Consider the following 17,616-nt stretch of genomic DNA (forward strand, 5'->3'; position numbering starts at 1 on the left):
GAATTCTAAGGAGGCTGTGAGCAAATAGCCCAACTCTCTTCTGTGTATATTTAAACAAGGTGGTTAAAACGAAAAGACAAAATCTAGAGATACATACAAATCCTTAGCACACTCACTGACTCAGGCCATAACTAAAGATACCCTTTAAATGACTGAAGTATGAATTGGTTTGATTTAAGGTCTTCAGCTGCCACAATTCAATGCCGATGTACATCTGAGGCCACTCTTGTCCATCTCTGCCTGAATTCTGGATTTCTGATATTTCACCAACAGGACTTAACCAGTCCCTGTAAATATACTTACTACCTTACTAAAGGCAACAAAGCATTCTTCTTCTCAGCAGAGTAAGATCCTTCTTCCTAACTAGTGTTCTTCCTAAGTACTGCACGAGTCTTCAGATCCATGCTAAATTTAAGTACCCAAGTGAAAGAGCTGAAACGAGCTTCTGTTCCAAAACACTGTGATTCCTTTCTAACTGCAGAAATGAGCAACTGGCCCAGTGTTTCCGGGTCTCAAGTCCCAAGTAATCCACTGCATGTGTTCTATGCGGGACAGCTGCCATGAACGACAAAGGATATTGGACTATCACGGTCTGGCACTTGTATGCCTCTATGAAGTCATGATTCCCCACTGCGTAAGTGCACCTGGAGGAGAAACAGAAACACGCTGCCACACAATAAAAACCTAGCACTAGTTATGCAGCCCACACAGCTCACTTCACTGCACAAGTCCCAGTGGTCCTGGGATGAAAGGAGTGAAGGAAGAAACACACAAATGGCTGAACACAAACAGGTGAGGATAAGAGGAAGTCCCACAGTAAGCTTGGAGACTACTCTTTCAAGTCCCAGAAGGACCTAGCACCAGCAGGTTTATGAGTAACACATGTTGATAACATAGTATGACCCTTCCACTCTAGCAGGGGCTGACAATGACATTCAAACTAGATTCCCAGCTGGGTAATGTCAGTGTTAGTTCATCGCCAAATCTGGAACCTATCGCACACTGCACAGAGCTAGGAAATCACAGGTGCTTCGTACTACAAGGAACACGGTGGTGCCCCAACTCTTCCAAAGACCCTGTGGGGTTCACAGAACATTCCTGCTCACAGACCCCACACTGGTCCTGTAGCCCAGGCTGCTCTGAAAGACAGTAATCAAATCTCACATGGCTATAAGGACACAATCTTCTGCCTGAACTGATCCTTTAGAGATAAAACAGTAGATATGAAGTGTACATAAAAAGTAGCATTGTTTGCTTTGCTCAACTCTAGTTTCTTTCCCAGTAACGTAAAGAGCTTCAAAAACAGACATATTTCCACGAAAAGGGTAAGTGAACAGTTCGGCTCCAAACTCTACTAAAAAGACCACTAAGCAGGCACTGTGCTAAATACTGTGTGATGTTAAAAATAGCATTATATAACTGATGTTTACAGTTTTCACAGGCTTTACCAAACTGAAGTTACAAATGCACTTTCCCACTTTTTCAAAGTCAGTTATTCACTGCTTCAAGCATAAGATAATGCAAGATAAAATCCCCAGTTAATTCAGCAATTTCCAGATGTGTGTGTTTTTCTTCCTCCCCAACAGATTACCTTAAATGAGCTGCAAACATTTCATCATAAGGGGGTTCCAAGACTTGTTGACACTTCTCCTCTGGAGAGGCCATCTGATTTTAAAAAAGAAAAATAGCAAAAGTAAAATTAATAGGCACAGAAAGAATGCAACATATAGAAAGAGATTTAAACCTCTGTTTCAAGAGAATTTATGCTTTACAGTTCACAGTAACACTTTATATTTACCACTCTAAATAAAAGTTTCAGGCCGTGAGCACAGTGGCTCATGCCTGTAATCCCAGCACTTTGGGAGGGCGAGGTGGGCAGATCACTTGAGGCTAGAAGTTCAAGACCAGCCTGGCCAACATGGTGAAAGCCCGTCTCTACAAAAAAAATTGCAAAAATTAGCTGGATGTGGTGGTACACGCTGGTAATCCTAGCTACTCAGGAGGCTGAGGCATGAGAATCGCTTGAACCTGGGTGGTGGAGGTTGCAGTAAGCCAAGATCGTGCCACTGCACTACAGCCTGGGTGACAGAGGGAGACTCTGTCTCATAAATAAATAAATAAATGGTTCATTACTTCAACAAATATTTATCAATATTTCAGGGGAACAAGAAGCCCATGAATATAATTTAGTCTCGCCTTCTGCAAGTCAGAAAATATTCTAGGCACTTTCATATACATTTTAGTATATTAGTATTCTTGACCAGTCAGTCAAGAAATACTTGTTAAGTAACTGTCATAGGTTTAGTAAGTGAGGTCTAATGAGTTACAGATGGTGCTATGTTAGGACTTGTTCTTCTCGGCTTCCTGCTGAGACCACCAGTCTCATCTCCTGGGCTAGTCTAGCTGACATTTCTTTCTAAGTTTTCCTTTCCTCCTAACAGTCAAATTTTAGATAATCTGAACATCTCAACAGGTGATGGTTAATTTTGCCAACTGACTAGCCATGGAGTCCCCAGACAATGTTATTTCTGGGAGTGTCTGTGAGGGTGTTTCTGGATGAGACTGGCAGTTGCACTAGTAGACTCAGGAAAGTAGATGGCCCTCCTCAGTGTGGACAGGCAATGGCCAATCTGATGAGGGCTTGAATAGAACAATGACCCTCAGTGTGGACGGGCAATGGCCAATCTGATGAGGGCTTGAATAGAACAAGAGGTCGAGGAAGAAAGAATTCCCTCCTTGTGTGGGATTTCTTGACCTCTACAATCACAGGACCCAGTTCCTCATACTAAATCTCTATAAATATTGATATATCCCACTGGCTTTGTTTCTCTGGAGAACCCAGACTAACACACAATGGATTATAAGCACACTGCGTTTTTTTGTTTTGTTTTGTTTTGTTTACAAAAGCAATGAGCCCATGCTGATATGGTGAGAGAGAAGAATGACAGTATCAGAAAAATCACCATTCTACAGTCCCTGGTGAATGAAACCACCGAAAGAAAGTTTACTGGGGAATTTTACAATGAAGGGATCCGTCTCAGATTGCAAACAGGACAGCGTGTGTCCTCTCATGTCATACAATACAAAGCACAGGGCACCAGCCATGGGGTGTTCTGGCCAAGGCAAGCCTGAGTCTCATTGAGTCTCTAGCACTAACTCCTACTTAGAGCAATGGTTTTCAACACTGTCTACACATAGAATCACCTAGGTAACTTTATTAGAAAAACAAAAACAGGCCTGCTGCTACTTCAGAGACTGATTTACCTGGTCTGAGTTGCAAGTCTGTACACCACCAAACATAATCACCAATAGATAAGCCCATTTTTCTTCCAAAAGAAAAATGCTGCTTCCAGTAGGAACACACTCCAATATGATAAAGGGTGTCAATGAGGAAATAGGGCTTTACCAAATGTCCACAAGATTTTCTATAGAAAATACTGCCTCAACATCATCTACGCCACAGATGACATGGAAACTCCATGTACAACCCCAGGCTGGGCCTTGGCTTGCCAGCCTTTCTGACTAACAACTTAAATGGGAGACACCTGTGGTACATGACGTCTATGGGGCTTCGGGGACGCACAGGCCTAGACAGAATCTAAGCTCCACCGCCTCTCCACCATCTAACTTCTCTAAACCTCAGAGAGCTGTCTAGGAATCAAACACAAGGGCAGGAGGTCCACATCACCACAGTGTACGTACATAGTCAGTGCTCCACAAATGAATTGAAATTACATAAATCATAAAGAAACTTTAAAATTTGCAAATAAGAGTGACAATATTAGTTTTCTTCTTACTCAAACTCTACGCTTCTCTTAGGAAAGTGGTTACCCTGTAATTGTCTGCAGACACCTGTGTGCACAGCTCTTTCACCTACTTGAAGTCGTGGGTTTGCAACATGAGGATGTTTAAAAGACACCAACTCTGCACAAGATGCTCCATCTCTGCTGTCGATGGCTTCGTACACCTGAAACATTTGAAAGGGACACCTAAGTAGAAAATAAAATATTCTGTTCGAATAGAACCTACAACAATACACTGAATGCCACACAGGGGAAAATTCATTTTCCCCTACTTTGAAAGAAGACAGAACAATCAAAATTTAACAGATGGTCACTACTCTCTGCAGTGGGTAAACAACAATTTCATTTCAAAATAGGTTGTTCCTGGCTGGCTCAGGCCTGTAATCCCAGCACTTTGTGAGGCTGAGGAAGGATTGCTTGAGCCAGGAGTTCGAGACCATCCTGGACAACATAGCAAGACCCGTCTCTTTAAAACAGACCAAAAAAACAAAAACAAAAACAAAAACAGATGTTCCTGAAGCAAAAAAACAGGTTAAGCAAATAAAAATAAGTCAGTGGTTTATCATGTAGCTCTTCATGAAGGTGAATTATTCTAATTTTACTCAATCACACTAATATATGTTTGAAAATCCAAATATACAGCTTATGAAAAAGAAATCAGTTTAAAAACCACATATATCCAAAATTCAAAAAGCTTCCACTCAACCTTAATATAAAATAAAAGGAAAATGGAAATAGCTAAATAGATGTCACATTCATACAATGCGATACTCGGCTGCTGTTAAAAAGAATAAAATAGATCTGTATGTAGTAACATGAGAAAATATCCACAATATGATGATTAAATGAAAAAAAAAAGTTAACTGCAGGAAAACTGTATAACTTGATTTGGGAGAAAAAAGAAGAGAAAAATTACGTACAACATGCAGGCACAGGAAAGAATGCAGGGCCTGTACCATACCACACCAGCTGACTGCGCAGAACGTCGGGTGGAGACTAGGAGACCCGGGAGCCTTTTGCCCTATCTAGCGCCTGCCACAACAGACATTTTATAACTAGAAAACCAAATATGCTTTTAAATTATATTTACAAAAAAATTGCCGGGCACGGTGGCTCACGCCTGTAATCCCAGCACTTTGGGAGGCCGAGGCGGGCAGATCATGAGGTCAGGAGATCGAGACCCTCCTGGCTAACGCAATGAAATCCCATCTGTACTAAAAATACAAAAAAATTAGCCGGGTGTGGTGGTGGGCATCTGTAGTCCCAGGTACTCGGGAGGCTGAGGGAGGAGAATGGCACGAACCCAGGAGGCGGAGCTTGCATGCAGTGAGCAGAAATCGCGTCACTGCACTCCAGCCTGGGTGACAGAGCAAGACTCCGTCTCAAAAAAAAAAAAAAAGGACATAAAAATTCTAACTAAGCAAAAAGGCAAGCACAAAGCTTTAGATACAGTATAATTTAACTATGATAAAATTAAATATTTACATTTTATGCTAACACAAGACTGACCGGGGATGTCATAACATGCATGTGCAAATGGCAAAAAAGCACAAGCAGATGAGATCCCTCTATACACCCACAAGAGTACTTACAACTAGGAAGGCTGATGACACCAAGTGTTGCCAGGAGCCTGAAGCAACTAGAAGGCTCACACATTGGTGATGGGGTAACTTGGGGTAAATTTTTAGAAAAAAATTGGTATTCTACTAAAGCAAGCAAACGCCTACTCTCTGACCCAGTAATCCTGTGCCCAGGTGTCCATACCCAGAAGAAAGGGAGGCACATGCCACCAGTTCAACACGCTGGAGCCCAACTCCTACTACCCCATTGTTCAACTCAGGGTATGACAGGGAGGCTGACACCACCTTCCTGAAGACTAACTTCCATGATAAGGAATTTCCCACCTGACTATTCCATACAACTACACATGCATTTACATTTTGAAACAGTAATCACACTGCCAGGAACTTACAACTAGAAACAGAAGGTATTTGTACTCGGCTACATGTCATCACAAAATACTGGACACAAACTAAATATCCATCCATAGAGACAGGCTGAATACTCTGTGAAACATCTATTTTAAGGCACACTATGCAACCATTTTTTGAAAATGAGGAAGATCTCTAGGAATTTACATGGAATAATTTCTAGGAAGATACAGTTAAGTGAAAAAAGCAAGTTGTAAAAGAGTATGTATAGAATGCTGCCTCTTGTATAAGAATGAAGGGAAACAAAAATATGTGTGTTTATGTCTGTGTGTGTGTCACATGTACATCCCAAAAGGAAATACAGGATGGAGAAGGCAGAATCTAATGCAAATGATTATCTTTCTAGAGAGGGGGGTGGAATGAGGTGAGAGAGAGAAGGAAAGTTTCTGAGCACACCTTTAAATATAAGTTACTTACAACCCCATTCAAGAAATAAAACAGAAAGACAAACCTTAAAATTGAAACAAATAGAAAATACATACCTATATGAGTAACCTTTGAAAGCAGTAGTTTGTGGAATTTGACTGTCCTTATTCTAAGGACAAAAAGACTGCCAAAAACAAAAAAAAAAATCCTGAATTTCAACATCACTGAGTAGAATGTTGTTGGTGGCACTAGGCCCTAATCCTGAACTGCTTGTGAGTGCAGTGGGTAGGGCGGTGTCGCCGGGACCACAGTCAGTGAGAAAGAGCAGCACTGGCACAGAGCAGGAGAAGGGAGAGTCCCATGGGATTTGGGTTGGAGGTGTAAGCAGGAACTTAACTTTATATTCAGCTGAAGCCATCTGAAGACTTGCAGGTTTTCTGCCTTCATAGGAAAACTACAGCCATTCAGAGGCAGCCCTCCTGCCCCAGTCCATGCAAGGTCACAGGCTGCTGCTCAACGTCACATCATAGCCTAGCTCCTGACATTTTCAAAGTCACAAATGGGTGCAAGACGATTTGGGCCCAAGTATTATGGAAACTAAGTTTCTCTTCATAGCCCTGGCCACAGGTTTAGGGATTTCATCTAAAAGGTAGACAGACGGATACTAAGATCCTCAGCTGTTTAGGGGAAAGGGTTAGGTTTCCTCTTTAAAATCACCATGCTACAGATCAGTATTTTGCAATTTACAACACTGCATTTGCCAATCATCATCAAGAAGCTGAAGGTGGCCCCAAGAAGACAACATTGGTATCTGCCCATCCTCTGCAGGAGGCTTTCCGGTGTCCCCTGCCCACGCCCTGCAAGAACTCACTGGTGCCCAGCTCCAAAGGGGCCTCCTCTGGCTCCCTCGAGACCATCTGACCAGGTGCAATGGAACAGCGCCCTCAAGGATGAGGGTGGCAACTGCCTTGGGCAGGCAGGCACACTGCGTCTTCCCCGTTTGCCCTCCCATCAGTAGTTGGCCCTGGGCTGGAAGGCAAAACAACCGATCCCACCCAGGTCTTGGTCTGCAAGTCCCCCAAGAAAACCATATTAGTCAGTTTAGCCCCAAAGAGGATATGCCTTCCAAAGTGGCCCTCCCTATGCCATGTGGGCAGGCCTAGCCACAGGAGCCCCAACAGACTCCAACCTTGCTCAACTAAGGCGCTTCTGGCTAGAAAGCGGTTCTGGAGCCTGCTGGCCAAGCCGTGCTCTCTTTGGTTCCACACAAACAGGAGGTTCAAGCTAAGAGTTCCCCACAGCCACCCCTGCTTATGGTTCCAGGCACTCCAGGCCCCGCACTGTGCGATCTCTTACACCACCCAGGGCCTTGCACTGGGCCCAGCCCCAGGAGCCTGAGAAGAGGAGTGTTCTGGTTAACATCAGTACTCTGGTGACCGGTCACACTTGAGCATGATGTTCTGATGTCGCCAAGGCCTCCAGAGCTCTCTGCAGAAGGAACCTATGGGTGACTGAAAGCTGAGAGTCCCAGACTTGGAGCAAGCACTGTGGAATGGAAGCATACTTCAATGACTAAACACAATGGGGACACAGTGGTCACGAAGGGATCAAACCCTGGAGTACAGACACCGGGGCCCTCCAAGGAGAGGCGGAGACCCCTGCTGGGGGGCACTCACTGGTAGCCCTCCTTTGCCTGTGACCTCCCAGGGTGGTCCCTGCACATATGCAGGGTGATGTCGCCACATCCTGGGCTCTGCTTGGCCACACCTACCTGGGCTGCACCCAGTGTCCCACGGGTGACCTGACCAGAGGAGGGCTCAGTGCCACAGGGCCTTGAGTCCAAGGAGGGCCCCAGCTTGCTTGGCAGGCATGAATGTGTCCCAAGGGTGGTCCTATCAATGCCCCTGCCTCAATGACTAAACTGTGAGAAGACTGGGGATGTGAAGAGGAAAAGCAGGGATGGCAACGGACGGTACCAGCAAGCCCTAAAGGTGCGACTGGCGCCGCAGTGGACACAGGACCCCTAGCAGCCCAGCCACCTGGCCAACTCTTAACAGCTCATGCTGCAGAGCCTTCAGCCCTCAATGGGACCACACAACCAGACTCCAAGTGAGCACCTTCTGAGCGGCACCCCCAGGCCTGGCTCACTAGGGGATGCTCCCTGGCTCTGGCCCCAGGAAGACTTCCTTGTGGTTGCTGCATGCCCCTCACGCCCTCCAGTCTGGTCCACAGGAGGCACCATCTACTCTTGGAACTCATAACTCTTTTAAAAATTCAAAATCATTACAGGTCATGAACCTCTGAAGTCACTTCTGAATAGTCAAACTTTCCAATTCCATAAACTCTTGAAAGACAATATGAAGAACTACTGAAGATTAAGGAGTAAAGTATCTAACTCAAAGCTGATTCCCTAAATAAAGGTGTTCACTACACCTGTAAAAAAGAGAGGTGTTCTTGGCAAAAGGAACATAATGAAGAAAATCTTTGGGACAAGAAAGATCATGGGGTGCCACAAGAAGATACCACTCCGCACCCAGCAGGATGGCCATAATAAAAAGAATGGAAAAAAACAAGCATTGACAAGAAAGTGAAGAAATTGCAACCCTCATACATTGCTGGTGAAAATGTAAAATGATGCAGCTAGCTGCTTTGGCATTTCTTTAACAAGTTAAACACAGAATTACCATATGACTCAGCAATTCCACTCTTAGGTATATGCCAAAAAGAATACAAAACATGCGCATGAATGTTCACAGCAGCAGCACAATAGCCAAAAAGAGGAAACAACTGAAGTGGTCCATCAACTGATGAATGGATAAACAAAATACTCCACACAATGGAATATCATTAGCCATAAAAAAGAACGACACACTGACACATGCTCCAACATAGATGAACCCTGAAAACATTATGTAAGGAAAAGACACACAAAAGCCACATACTGAAATCACCAGAATCAGCAAATCCATACAGACAGAGAGTACATTAGCAGTTGACAAGGGCTCGGGAGGGAGGACCAGGGAGTGACTGCTTAATGCTTATGACATTTCCATTTGGGGTGACAAAAAATTCTGGATAATGGTGATGGTTGTGCAATATTGTGAATGTACTTAATTGTGTACTTTAAAATGGTTAAATGGTATATTTTAAGTTATGAGTACTTCGGTGGGGCAATGGTGCATTCAGCATAAGTGAAATAAACCTTCAGACTGGTGATGCCAAGTTAACAGGTAAACATGGACCAGATGATGTGCTAAAGCATTTGGAACTTTCCCTGGAGGAAACAGAGTCAATGAAGTTTTAGTAACAGAGGCAGATGCTCAACTCTTCTTCAATAAAATACCAGAACTATCATTTACTAAGTAAATGCATTTACTGTGAATTCATGGTCTTTTTAATTCTCACAACTTATGTGAAGCCTGTTTAGAGATGGAGAGTCACAGAAGTTAGATAACTTGTCATGGTCCCAGAATTAGTAAAAATGCCAGGATTTGGGCTGAAGTCTTATTGTCTTTAAAGTCTATGGTCTCTTTGCTGTGTTTCACTTGGAAAGGGCAAAGTAAAGGAAACCATCAACCAGTACCTGCAGCAGGGCGTCCTGGCTGGGGAGCATGTGGCAACAGATAAAGAAGGGATGGATCTGAGAGACTTCGGAGATACATCCAATTAGGTAAAGGACTATTTGCTGAGACTAAAGGAGGAGTCAATGATTTCCCCCAACTTCCTAGCTTTGATGAATGTGCAAATGATGGTTTTATTCCCAAAGAGATACAGTGACATTGGCACTTATGTTCCTATACAACAAATCAAACGTGTTACCATGTATAACCGGTTGCCATTCTGTATCGAAGAGGCACCTATTTTTAAAAAATATTCAAGAATCTGTTAATACATAAAACTTAGGTAACATGCCAGTTCAACCAGAAATATTTTTATCCATCAAAATTAGGAGGAAGCGGACTTTTTGCTGTCTCACCCCAGTGGCTACACTGCCCTTTGCGGAGAGGTAGGCATGCACATCTCCATAGAAGTCCATCCTGGGCCCAGCCCCTGTCTACTCTCTCTACTTGTTCCCTGGGTCACCCCTTCCCTTCTCAGTCTTTCCCATCATGTGACTACGAAGGAGTCTCAGGTTTGTATCTTTAACCCAAATCTGTCTGTTTAAACTTCAGTTTACACACATAGAGTAGAAGCTCGCTTATCAGTCTCACTTTAACTGACTTGACTTGGAAAAATGACTCTCTCCAATCCCTCCCTGAAATACACGAGCTGATGCCCAAGGCATGATGACGACTTTCAGCAAGTAGGCTTCACTCTAATACATCGCAAGCTTTTGCCAGCTAAGTTGTATGTGTTCTCATATCCAGATGTGTTTGTTCTCAAATCTATTTTTGCTACCCGAACCTGTTATGGTAGTTATGTACTTTTAAGCTCATCAATGAAATATGAATGCAAAAGGAAGCAGTTGTTTCTCTATAAGCTAAGTTGTATGTTTTTAAAAGGCTCACTTGAGTTTGTTAAAAAAATAATTAGGTATGGGGGAAAAATTGTAAAAGATTAAGAAAATTCTAAAGATAATCGTATCAAATTGGTTCTTAAATGCCTATATCCTTGTTTAACTTTAAATAAACTTATATTGGAAAATGTTAACTCTGCAAAAATTAGGCCAAAACAGACACAGCCTAAAGAAAAGGCCTTGGGCTTACACCAAAAGATTGGCAAGTATAGAACTTGAGGTAAGTGGTGTAAAAAAAAAAATTGGCAAGTGAATGTATACTTTCATGTTTTAAGTTAAAAACATACATCCATTTTTTCGTGATTCCTGTTTTAACCAGTTTTCTCAATTAACCAAGCAACTGCTGGGCCCAATCATGTCAGACTTTTCAGCTATCAAGTACGTATCTTTACCCAGTTGTCAACAGACACCTCAAACTCAACATGCCCAAAACTTTATTTCTCCCTCCAAATCCACTCTATTCATCTTTTTCCCAGATTACAAGCCTGGGAATCATTCTTAACTCCTCCGTGTCCCTCAGCCCACCCATTCTTATTCACCATGTCCTGGTAATGTTTCCTTCAAATATTTTAAAAATCCATTCCCTATATTTCCTATCCCTGTTACCACAGTGCTGGTTCTGAAGACAGGCATAGTTTAGTGGAAAGAACATGCGTTGAATCTTTCCAAGTGTCCATCTTTTAACTGTGCTTCTGCTACTTACAAGCTGTTGAACAACATCTGTCAGACGCATGTACCGAGCGATATGAAGTGTGCATTGTGCTCGGAGAGTGAAGGGCGTTAAACGACAGCGAGGACGAGGGGCACGAGCCCGGCCTGCAGCACGGCCACAGCCTCGCGCTTACTCCTCCATCGCCTCCTGGAGTCCCCGAATTCATCCTGCATCCTGCTGGGAAGCAGCGTCCATCCGACACAGCACCGCCCACAGCGGGCCCTCGGCGTGGCCCGCAGGCCCTTCGGACCGCCTGGGAGCGCGGCCACACATGCCAGCAAGTGAGGGCAGCGACCTGGGACCGCCGCGTCTACTTACACCGCGACGACTCCGCGATCCACGGACACCGCCCGGCCCCCACGGCGGCCCTGCAGGGGAGAACTCGGGCCGCCTTCCCGAGTCCCGGCCGCCGCTGTTCGGCTCGCGCGGCTGCCCGCCGGGGACCCGGACGGAGAAAGGGTGGCGAGGCGGGAAAGGAAAAGGCCTGAGGGTCCAAGGCAGGAGGGGACACACGGAGCACGCAGAGGGCCAACCACGCCGCCGCGCGCTCCCCGCCTAGGACCCACCTGCTGCAGGTACTGGTTAATGGTAATGTGCGCCATGGGAGCGCCGCCGAACGGAGAGCGCCACCCCCTACGCCTCAAGCGGGCCAGCTGGCGTCACTTCCGGCCCTCGGTCCGTCTGGGTCCTGGCGCCCCCGGCCCCGCCGCGGGTGCGCAGGTTGGTTCCGGAGGGAGAACCTGGGGACCGGCTCGGCGACGCGCTCGGGCTGAGGGGGCCCGGGGTCTTTCTGCCGGGGCCCCGTCCTCTCAGCCGGGACGCCAGCGGCTCTGATTGTGTGTTCGGGCCCGCCCGGGCTGAGGGGTTTGGGGTCCAGTGGCGAGGACAGCCCCACGGCTAAACTGCCTTTCACTGCGCTGACCCTTCGTCTGCCCCTTGTGAAAACCAGGCCGCGGAGGACCCTCCGCGCCTGGCTGGGCCGGGGCCTCGGGGCGCGCGCGCCCGAGGAGGGGGAGGGGGAGGGACATGGCGCGCGCTCCCGAGCTCTCATAAGGTGCCTCCGCCGCGCGCTCCCGAGCCTGCAGGAGTTAGGGCACGTCCCGGCGCGCACCCCTGAGCCCTCGAGGTGGTCTCACGCCCGGGGTGGGGGTGCCGAGCCCTCAGGAGGCGCGCGCCCCGGGGCCCTCAGGAGGGTGTCCCGGCTCCCGATCCCCTCAGGAGGGGTGCCCGTGGCACGCATCCCCAAGCCAGGAGGGGGTGCCCGGAGCCCTGGGGGCAGGGTCTCGGTGCGCCCCCCGGAGCCGGGGGTGAGGGTCCCGATCCCTCAGGACGGGAGTCCCGGCGCGCGCCCTCGAGCCAGAAGGGGGTGTCCGAATCTCTTAGGGGGTGTCCGATCCCTCAGGAGGGATTCCCGGCGCGCGTTCCTAAGCGTCAGGAGTAGCCGGGCGCGGCGGCGGTTGGGCTCGGGCACGCGGGCGGGGCGGGGCGGGGCGCGCGAGGAGGACGGGGCGGAGGCCGCGCGGACCGGGGCGGGCGGAGCGGAGCTCGGCGGGCGGCGGCGCTCGGGGCGGGGCGCGGCGGTTCCGGCCCAGCCATGGCGGACGAGGCCCCGCGGAAGGGCAGCTTCTCGGCGCTCGTGGGCCGCACCAACGGCCTCACCAAGCCCGCGGCCCTGGCCGCCGCGCCCGCCAAGCCGGGGGGCGCGGGCGGCTCCAAGAAGCTGGTCATCAAGAACTTCCGAGGTGGGTGCGGCGGCCGGGTCGAGGGCCAGGCTCCCCGGGCGGGGACCCCACGAGACCCCGCCCGACTTGGGGGGAAGGCCCCGAGATCCGTGCGGGCCCCGGGAGCGGGGGCGCCGGGGCGCCGGCCGGGTCGGGGGTGGCTACGCGGGGCGCTTCGCGGCGCGCCCTGAGCCGCCCGCTCTCCCTCCGCCCTGCAGACAGACCCCGGCTGCCCGACAACTACACGCAGGACACGTGGCGGAAGCTGCACGAGGCGGTGCGGGCCGTGCAGAGCAGCACCTCCATCAGGTACAACCTCGAGGAGCTCTACCAGGTGAGGCGGCGGCCGGGGCTGGGGACGCCGCTCCTGCCCCGCGTGACGCAGACGCGGCCGGGCGGCCGCTCCGGGTGCCTCGCAGGCTGTCGCCGGGGAGCGGAAAGGCAGGGCGTTTGCCTCCACTGCAGGGCCGGGAGCCCCAGAGGCAACAAGTGGTTTTGTTTATTGCCGTGGTGGAATTTTTGTTTTCAGGCTTAAGCTGCTTAGAACGATATTTAAAGTTATCCCATTACGGAAGAGAAGGAGGTGTGTTTCTAGGAGCCACGTGACTCATATTTTGCAAGTATACGGCGAATTATTTTCTCGTTATATGTAAAACTCATGACTGTGTCACTTGCCACAGTAATAAGAGGGTCTTTTCTCTGTTGTTTTGTGATTAATGGTTGCCTTTAAGATACTCAAACAGATTTTGAAAAAATTCAAAATTCAAAAAAAGTGGTTTTGTTCTCAGTTGTGTTTTGTGATTACTGGTTGCCTTTAAGGTATTCAAACGGATTTGGTAGCATTTAATTCAAAGTGATGGTGTTCCGTTTCTGAAGTAACAAAAAAGTACATTTTACCGTACTTGGATATTTTATTTCTAAGCGACTTTTTTTCTGGTGTCTTCTTTTTGTAAAGCAACATTCATTAAGTAGTCTCATATCTATATTTTAGGTCACGATGTGTCATACAATTATTTCTATTAAAAGGCTTGAATTAAAAAAACTTTTTTTCTGGATATGCAAGTGACTGCATTGTAAAAATTATAAAAAATACAAAAAAGAAGACTTCAATCACCTATACTCCTAGCACCCAAAGAAAACTACTGTTGACAGTTTGGTGTACATACATCCATTCTTTGTCTGAAGTGTAAGTGGATGATGTTTTCTTACCAGCTTTGAGATACAGTCTACGTATAATGTGCACTTCGGGAAGTTTTAACAGATGCGTGCAGTTATGTCACCGGCACCACGGTCAAGATGGAATCTTTCTTGGTAGAATGGTAGAATATTGCTACCACCCCCGAAATTGCCATGGCCACTTTTGCAGTCAGCCCTCTCCCCTGACTCCTAGCCCTTGGCGGTCCCCCATTTGCTTTCTGTTACTATATTTTGTGATTTCTAGAACCTTATCTAAATGCAGTCATGTATTTCATAGTCTTTTGTATCTGGCTTTCACTTAGGACAGTGCTTTTGAGATTCATGCACACGCAGTGTGATTGTAATTTATTACCTAGTAGAATGGGTATACCACAGTTGTTTTATCCATTCACCAGTTAATGGACGTTTGGGTGTCCATGTTTGGGGTTTTTTGTTTGTTTGTTTTTTCTTTGAGACGGAGTTTCACTCTTGTGGCCCAGGCTGGAGTGCCATGGCACGATCTTGGCTCACTGCAACCTCCACCTCGCAGGTTCAAGCGATTCTCCTGCCTCAGCCTCCCGAGTCGCTGGGATTACAGGCACCTGCCACCACGCCTAGCTAATTTTTGTATTTTTAGTGGAGTCGGGGTTTTGCCATGTTGGGCAGGCTGGTCTCAAACTCCTGACCTCAGGTGATCCACCCACCTCGGTCTCTCAAAGTGCTGGGTTTACCAGCATAAGCCACCGCGCCTGGCCTTGGGTTGTTTTAAATAAAGCTGCTGTAAACATTTGTGAATAACCCTTTGTTTGGACATATATTCTTATTCCTCTCAGGTGAGTTCTGCTTACTTCTTTATCTAGAAGTAAGTTCTCAGGGTCATATGGAAAATGTATGTTTAACTTTGTACGAAATTTCTTGTTTTTGCAAGTGGCTGCCCCTTTTGCGTCTCTCCCAGCAGTGTATGGGAGTTCCAGTTCCACTCCGCCACCAGCGTGTGGTGTCCTCAGTCTGTAATTTTAGCTGTGCTTGTGGGTGTGTGGTGGAGTGTCATTGTGGTTTTAGTTTGCATTTCCCTCTGATGCTAAGCATCTTTGTATTTACTTGCCATTCTATGTATCTTCGTTGACGAAGTGTCTATTTAAATATTTTGCTCATTTTTATTGGGTTGGTTATTTTCTTATTATTATTTGAGTTTATTATGTATTCTGGATACAAGTCCTGTATCAGATATTCGCCTTGCAAATACTTTCTGCCTAGTCTTCAACTTGTCTTTTGATTCTCTTAACTGTGCCATTTGAAGAGTAATCGTTTTAAGTTTTCAAGTCACATGTATCAGTTTGTTCTTCTATGGATTGTGCTTTTAGTATCCAAGAAATCTTGCTTAATCTGAGGTCACAAAGTTTTCTCTTATACTTTCTTCCAGACATTTTAGAGTTTTAGGTTTTACATCTAGGTCTACGATCTATGTAGAGTGAATTTTTGTATATATTGTAAAATACAAATCTAGAGTCAGAGTCGGGTGCAGTGGCTCATGCCTGTAATCCCAGCACTTTGGGAGGCCAAGGTGGGTGGATCGCCTGAGCGTCAGGAGTTTGAGACCAGCCTGGCCAACATGGTGAAACCCCATCTCTACTAAAAGTACAAAAAATTAGCCGGGCGTGGTGGCAGGCACCTGTAATCCCAGCTACTCGGGAGGCTTGAGGCCAGAGAATCGCTTGAACCCGGGAGGTGGAGGTTGCAGTGAGCCGAGGTTGTGCCACTGTACTCCAGCCTGAGCAACAGAGTGAGACTCCATTTCAAAAAAAAACAAAGAAAAGTCTAGAGTCAGTGTTTTCCCTGCAAATGTCCAGTTGTTCAGTCTCTTTTCCCCTACTGAATTGCCTTTGCTCCTTTGTCAAAAACCACGTAGGAGTAGGTGGACTGAGTTGTGAAATCGAGGTGTGTTGGCCCCCCAGCTTCATACATTTGCATAGGTTTCTGGCTATTCTTGGTCCCTTGTGTTTCCATGTGAATTTTAGAATCGGCCAATTTGTATAAGAAAGTGTGCTAAGATTTTGATTGACGGTATATAGAATCTACAGATCAATGTAGGAGAATTAAATTCTTAACAGTATTGAGAGTCTGGGCTCAGTGGCTCACACCTGTAATCCCAGCACTTTGGGGGGCTGAGGTGGCCTGATCACTTGAGCCCAGGAGTTCGAGACCAGCCTAGGCAACATGGTGAAACCCCATCTCTACAAAAAATTTAAAAATTAGCCTAGTGGGGTGTTGCATGCCTGTAGTCCCAGCTACTCAGGGCCCCCACACCACAACCTGGAAGCTCTTCACGCAGGAAGCTGAGCAGTTGGGGCCTGTTTGTCTCCCATCTTTCTGAGATTCACTGTCTTTCATAGCCCAGTACTCAGTGCTTCGAAAACTGTTGCTTCGTATATTTTGCCTGATTTTGTGGTTATTTCAGGCAGAAAGTTAATACAGTTCTTGTACTGTGTCTTGACTAGAAACAAGAGTCCCACCTGAACTCTCAGAGGTCTTTGGTTTAATAAAATATGATACCTTACAGCTAAAGCTTCTTACTACTTTTTTCCTGGAGATTTGGCTGTCTGATATCTGCTGCCTCATTATTTTTACTTAAAATGGCGGAATTACTTTGCAACACCTTGTACACAGTGATATATCTTATAAAACAATCACTAGATATTATGAACAATGTTTGTAGGTGCCCTAGGTGTCTGTCTTGAAACCCTGAGAACTAGGAGTGCTTACCCCAAAATGACAGTCACTGGTTCCTCCTTGGAATGAGACATCGCAAATTCCAGGGGCATCTCTGGAGGTGCTGCCCCACCAGGGGATATGTGGAATCAGTTGATTCACTTACTTGTGATCATCTCTCCACGCACAGGTGGGCTTCTGGCCTCTCACAGAGTCTGAAGCATGAGCTGCCTCAGATCTATTGGAAGCAAATGGGATAGAAATCTAAGAAAAGCAAATGTGAAATTACTGATGTCTGATCAAGCAGGCAATACATTTGACTTGGTGTTTCAAAATAAAGTCTCAGTTTTTGTATAGGTGGGGTGGTGTATACTTTGCCAAAGAATCTTATGTGAAAGGACCAATTCTCACCCAAGTTTGAAAGGTTTGGTTTCGTGTTTGGTTTTTGGTTTTGCTCACTCTCCCTCTACGTCTAAACACCTTAGGAGTCCTGTCACTTACACTGTTTGGGCCTCAGCTGGCCTGTTGTTTCCGTTTGTTACTTTGTTTTTATCATTTTCCTCCTGTAGTGTGTAGAGGAGAATGTTGTGAAGGCATGGATCTTTTCCATTGAACGGCCTGA

The 17,616-nt window shown here is 46.6% G+C and overlaps 2 protein-coding genes across 4 annotated transcripts in view; one reads left to right on the plus strand and one right to left on the minus strand.

Annotated features, from left to right (window-relative positions):
• PCID2 (PCI domain containing 2) overlaps positions 1–11,833 on the minus strand; it is a 31,065-nt gene extending 19,232 nt beyond the window's left edge. The window contains 6 exon segments of the mRNA XM_063595987.1: positions 579–644; positions 1,592–1,649; positions 1,652–1,665; positions 3,878–3,967; positions 9,744–9,762; positions 11,707–11,833. Coding sequence (XP_063452057.1) covers positions 579–644; positions 1,592–1,649; positions 1,652–1,665; positions 3,878–3,942 — 203 coding nt within the window. The 5' untranslated portion in view covers positions 3,943–3,967; positions 9,744–9,762; positions 11,707–11,833.
• Positions 11,831–17,616, plus strand: part of CUL4A (cullin 4A) — a 58,435-nt gene continuing 52,649 nt past the window's right edge. Inside the window, exons 1-2 of one of the 3 annotated variants that reach the window (XM_057299622.2) lie at positions 11,831–11,963; positions 13,328–13,443. Coding sequence is in view for 1 of the 3 variants with exons in the window: in XM_034937043.3 (XP_034792934.3) it covers positions 12,983–13,130; positions 13,328–13,443 (264 nt within the window). In the remaining 2 variants the exon portion in view is untranslated. Of the gene's footprint in view, positions 11,964–12,935; positions 13,131–13,327; positions 13,444–13,522; positions 14,296–17,616 lie in introns of those variants that run through there. The other 2 variants (XM_034937043.3, XM_034937044.3) reach the window with 2 other exon arrangements.

This window comes from Pan paniscus, chromosome 14, assembly GCF_029289425.2.
Source record: "Pan paniscus chromosome 14, NHGRI_mPanPan1-v2.0_pri, whole genome shotgun sequence".
NCBI classification, from domain to species: domain Eukaryota; kingdom Metazoa; phylum Chordata; class Mammalia; order Primates; family Hominidae; genus Pan; species Pan paniscus.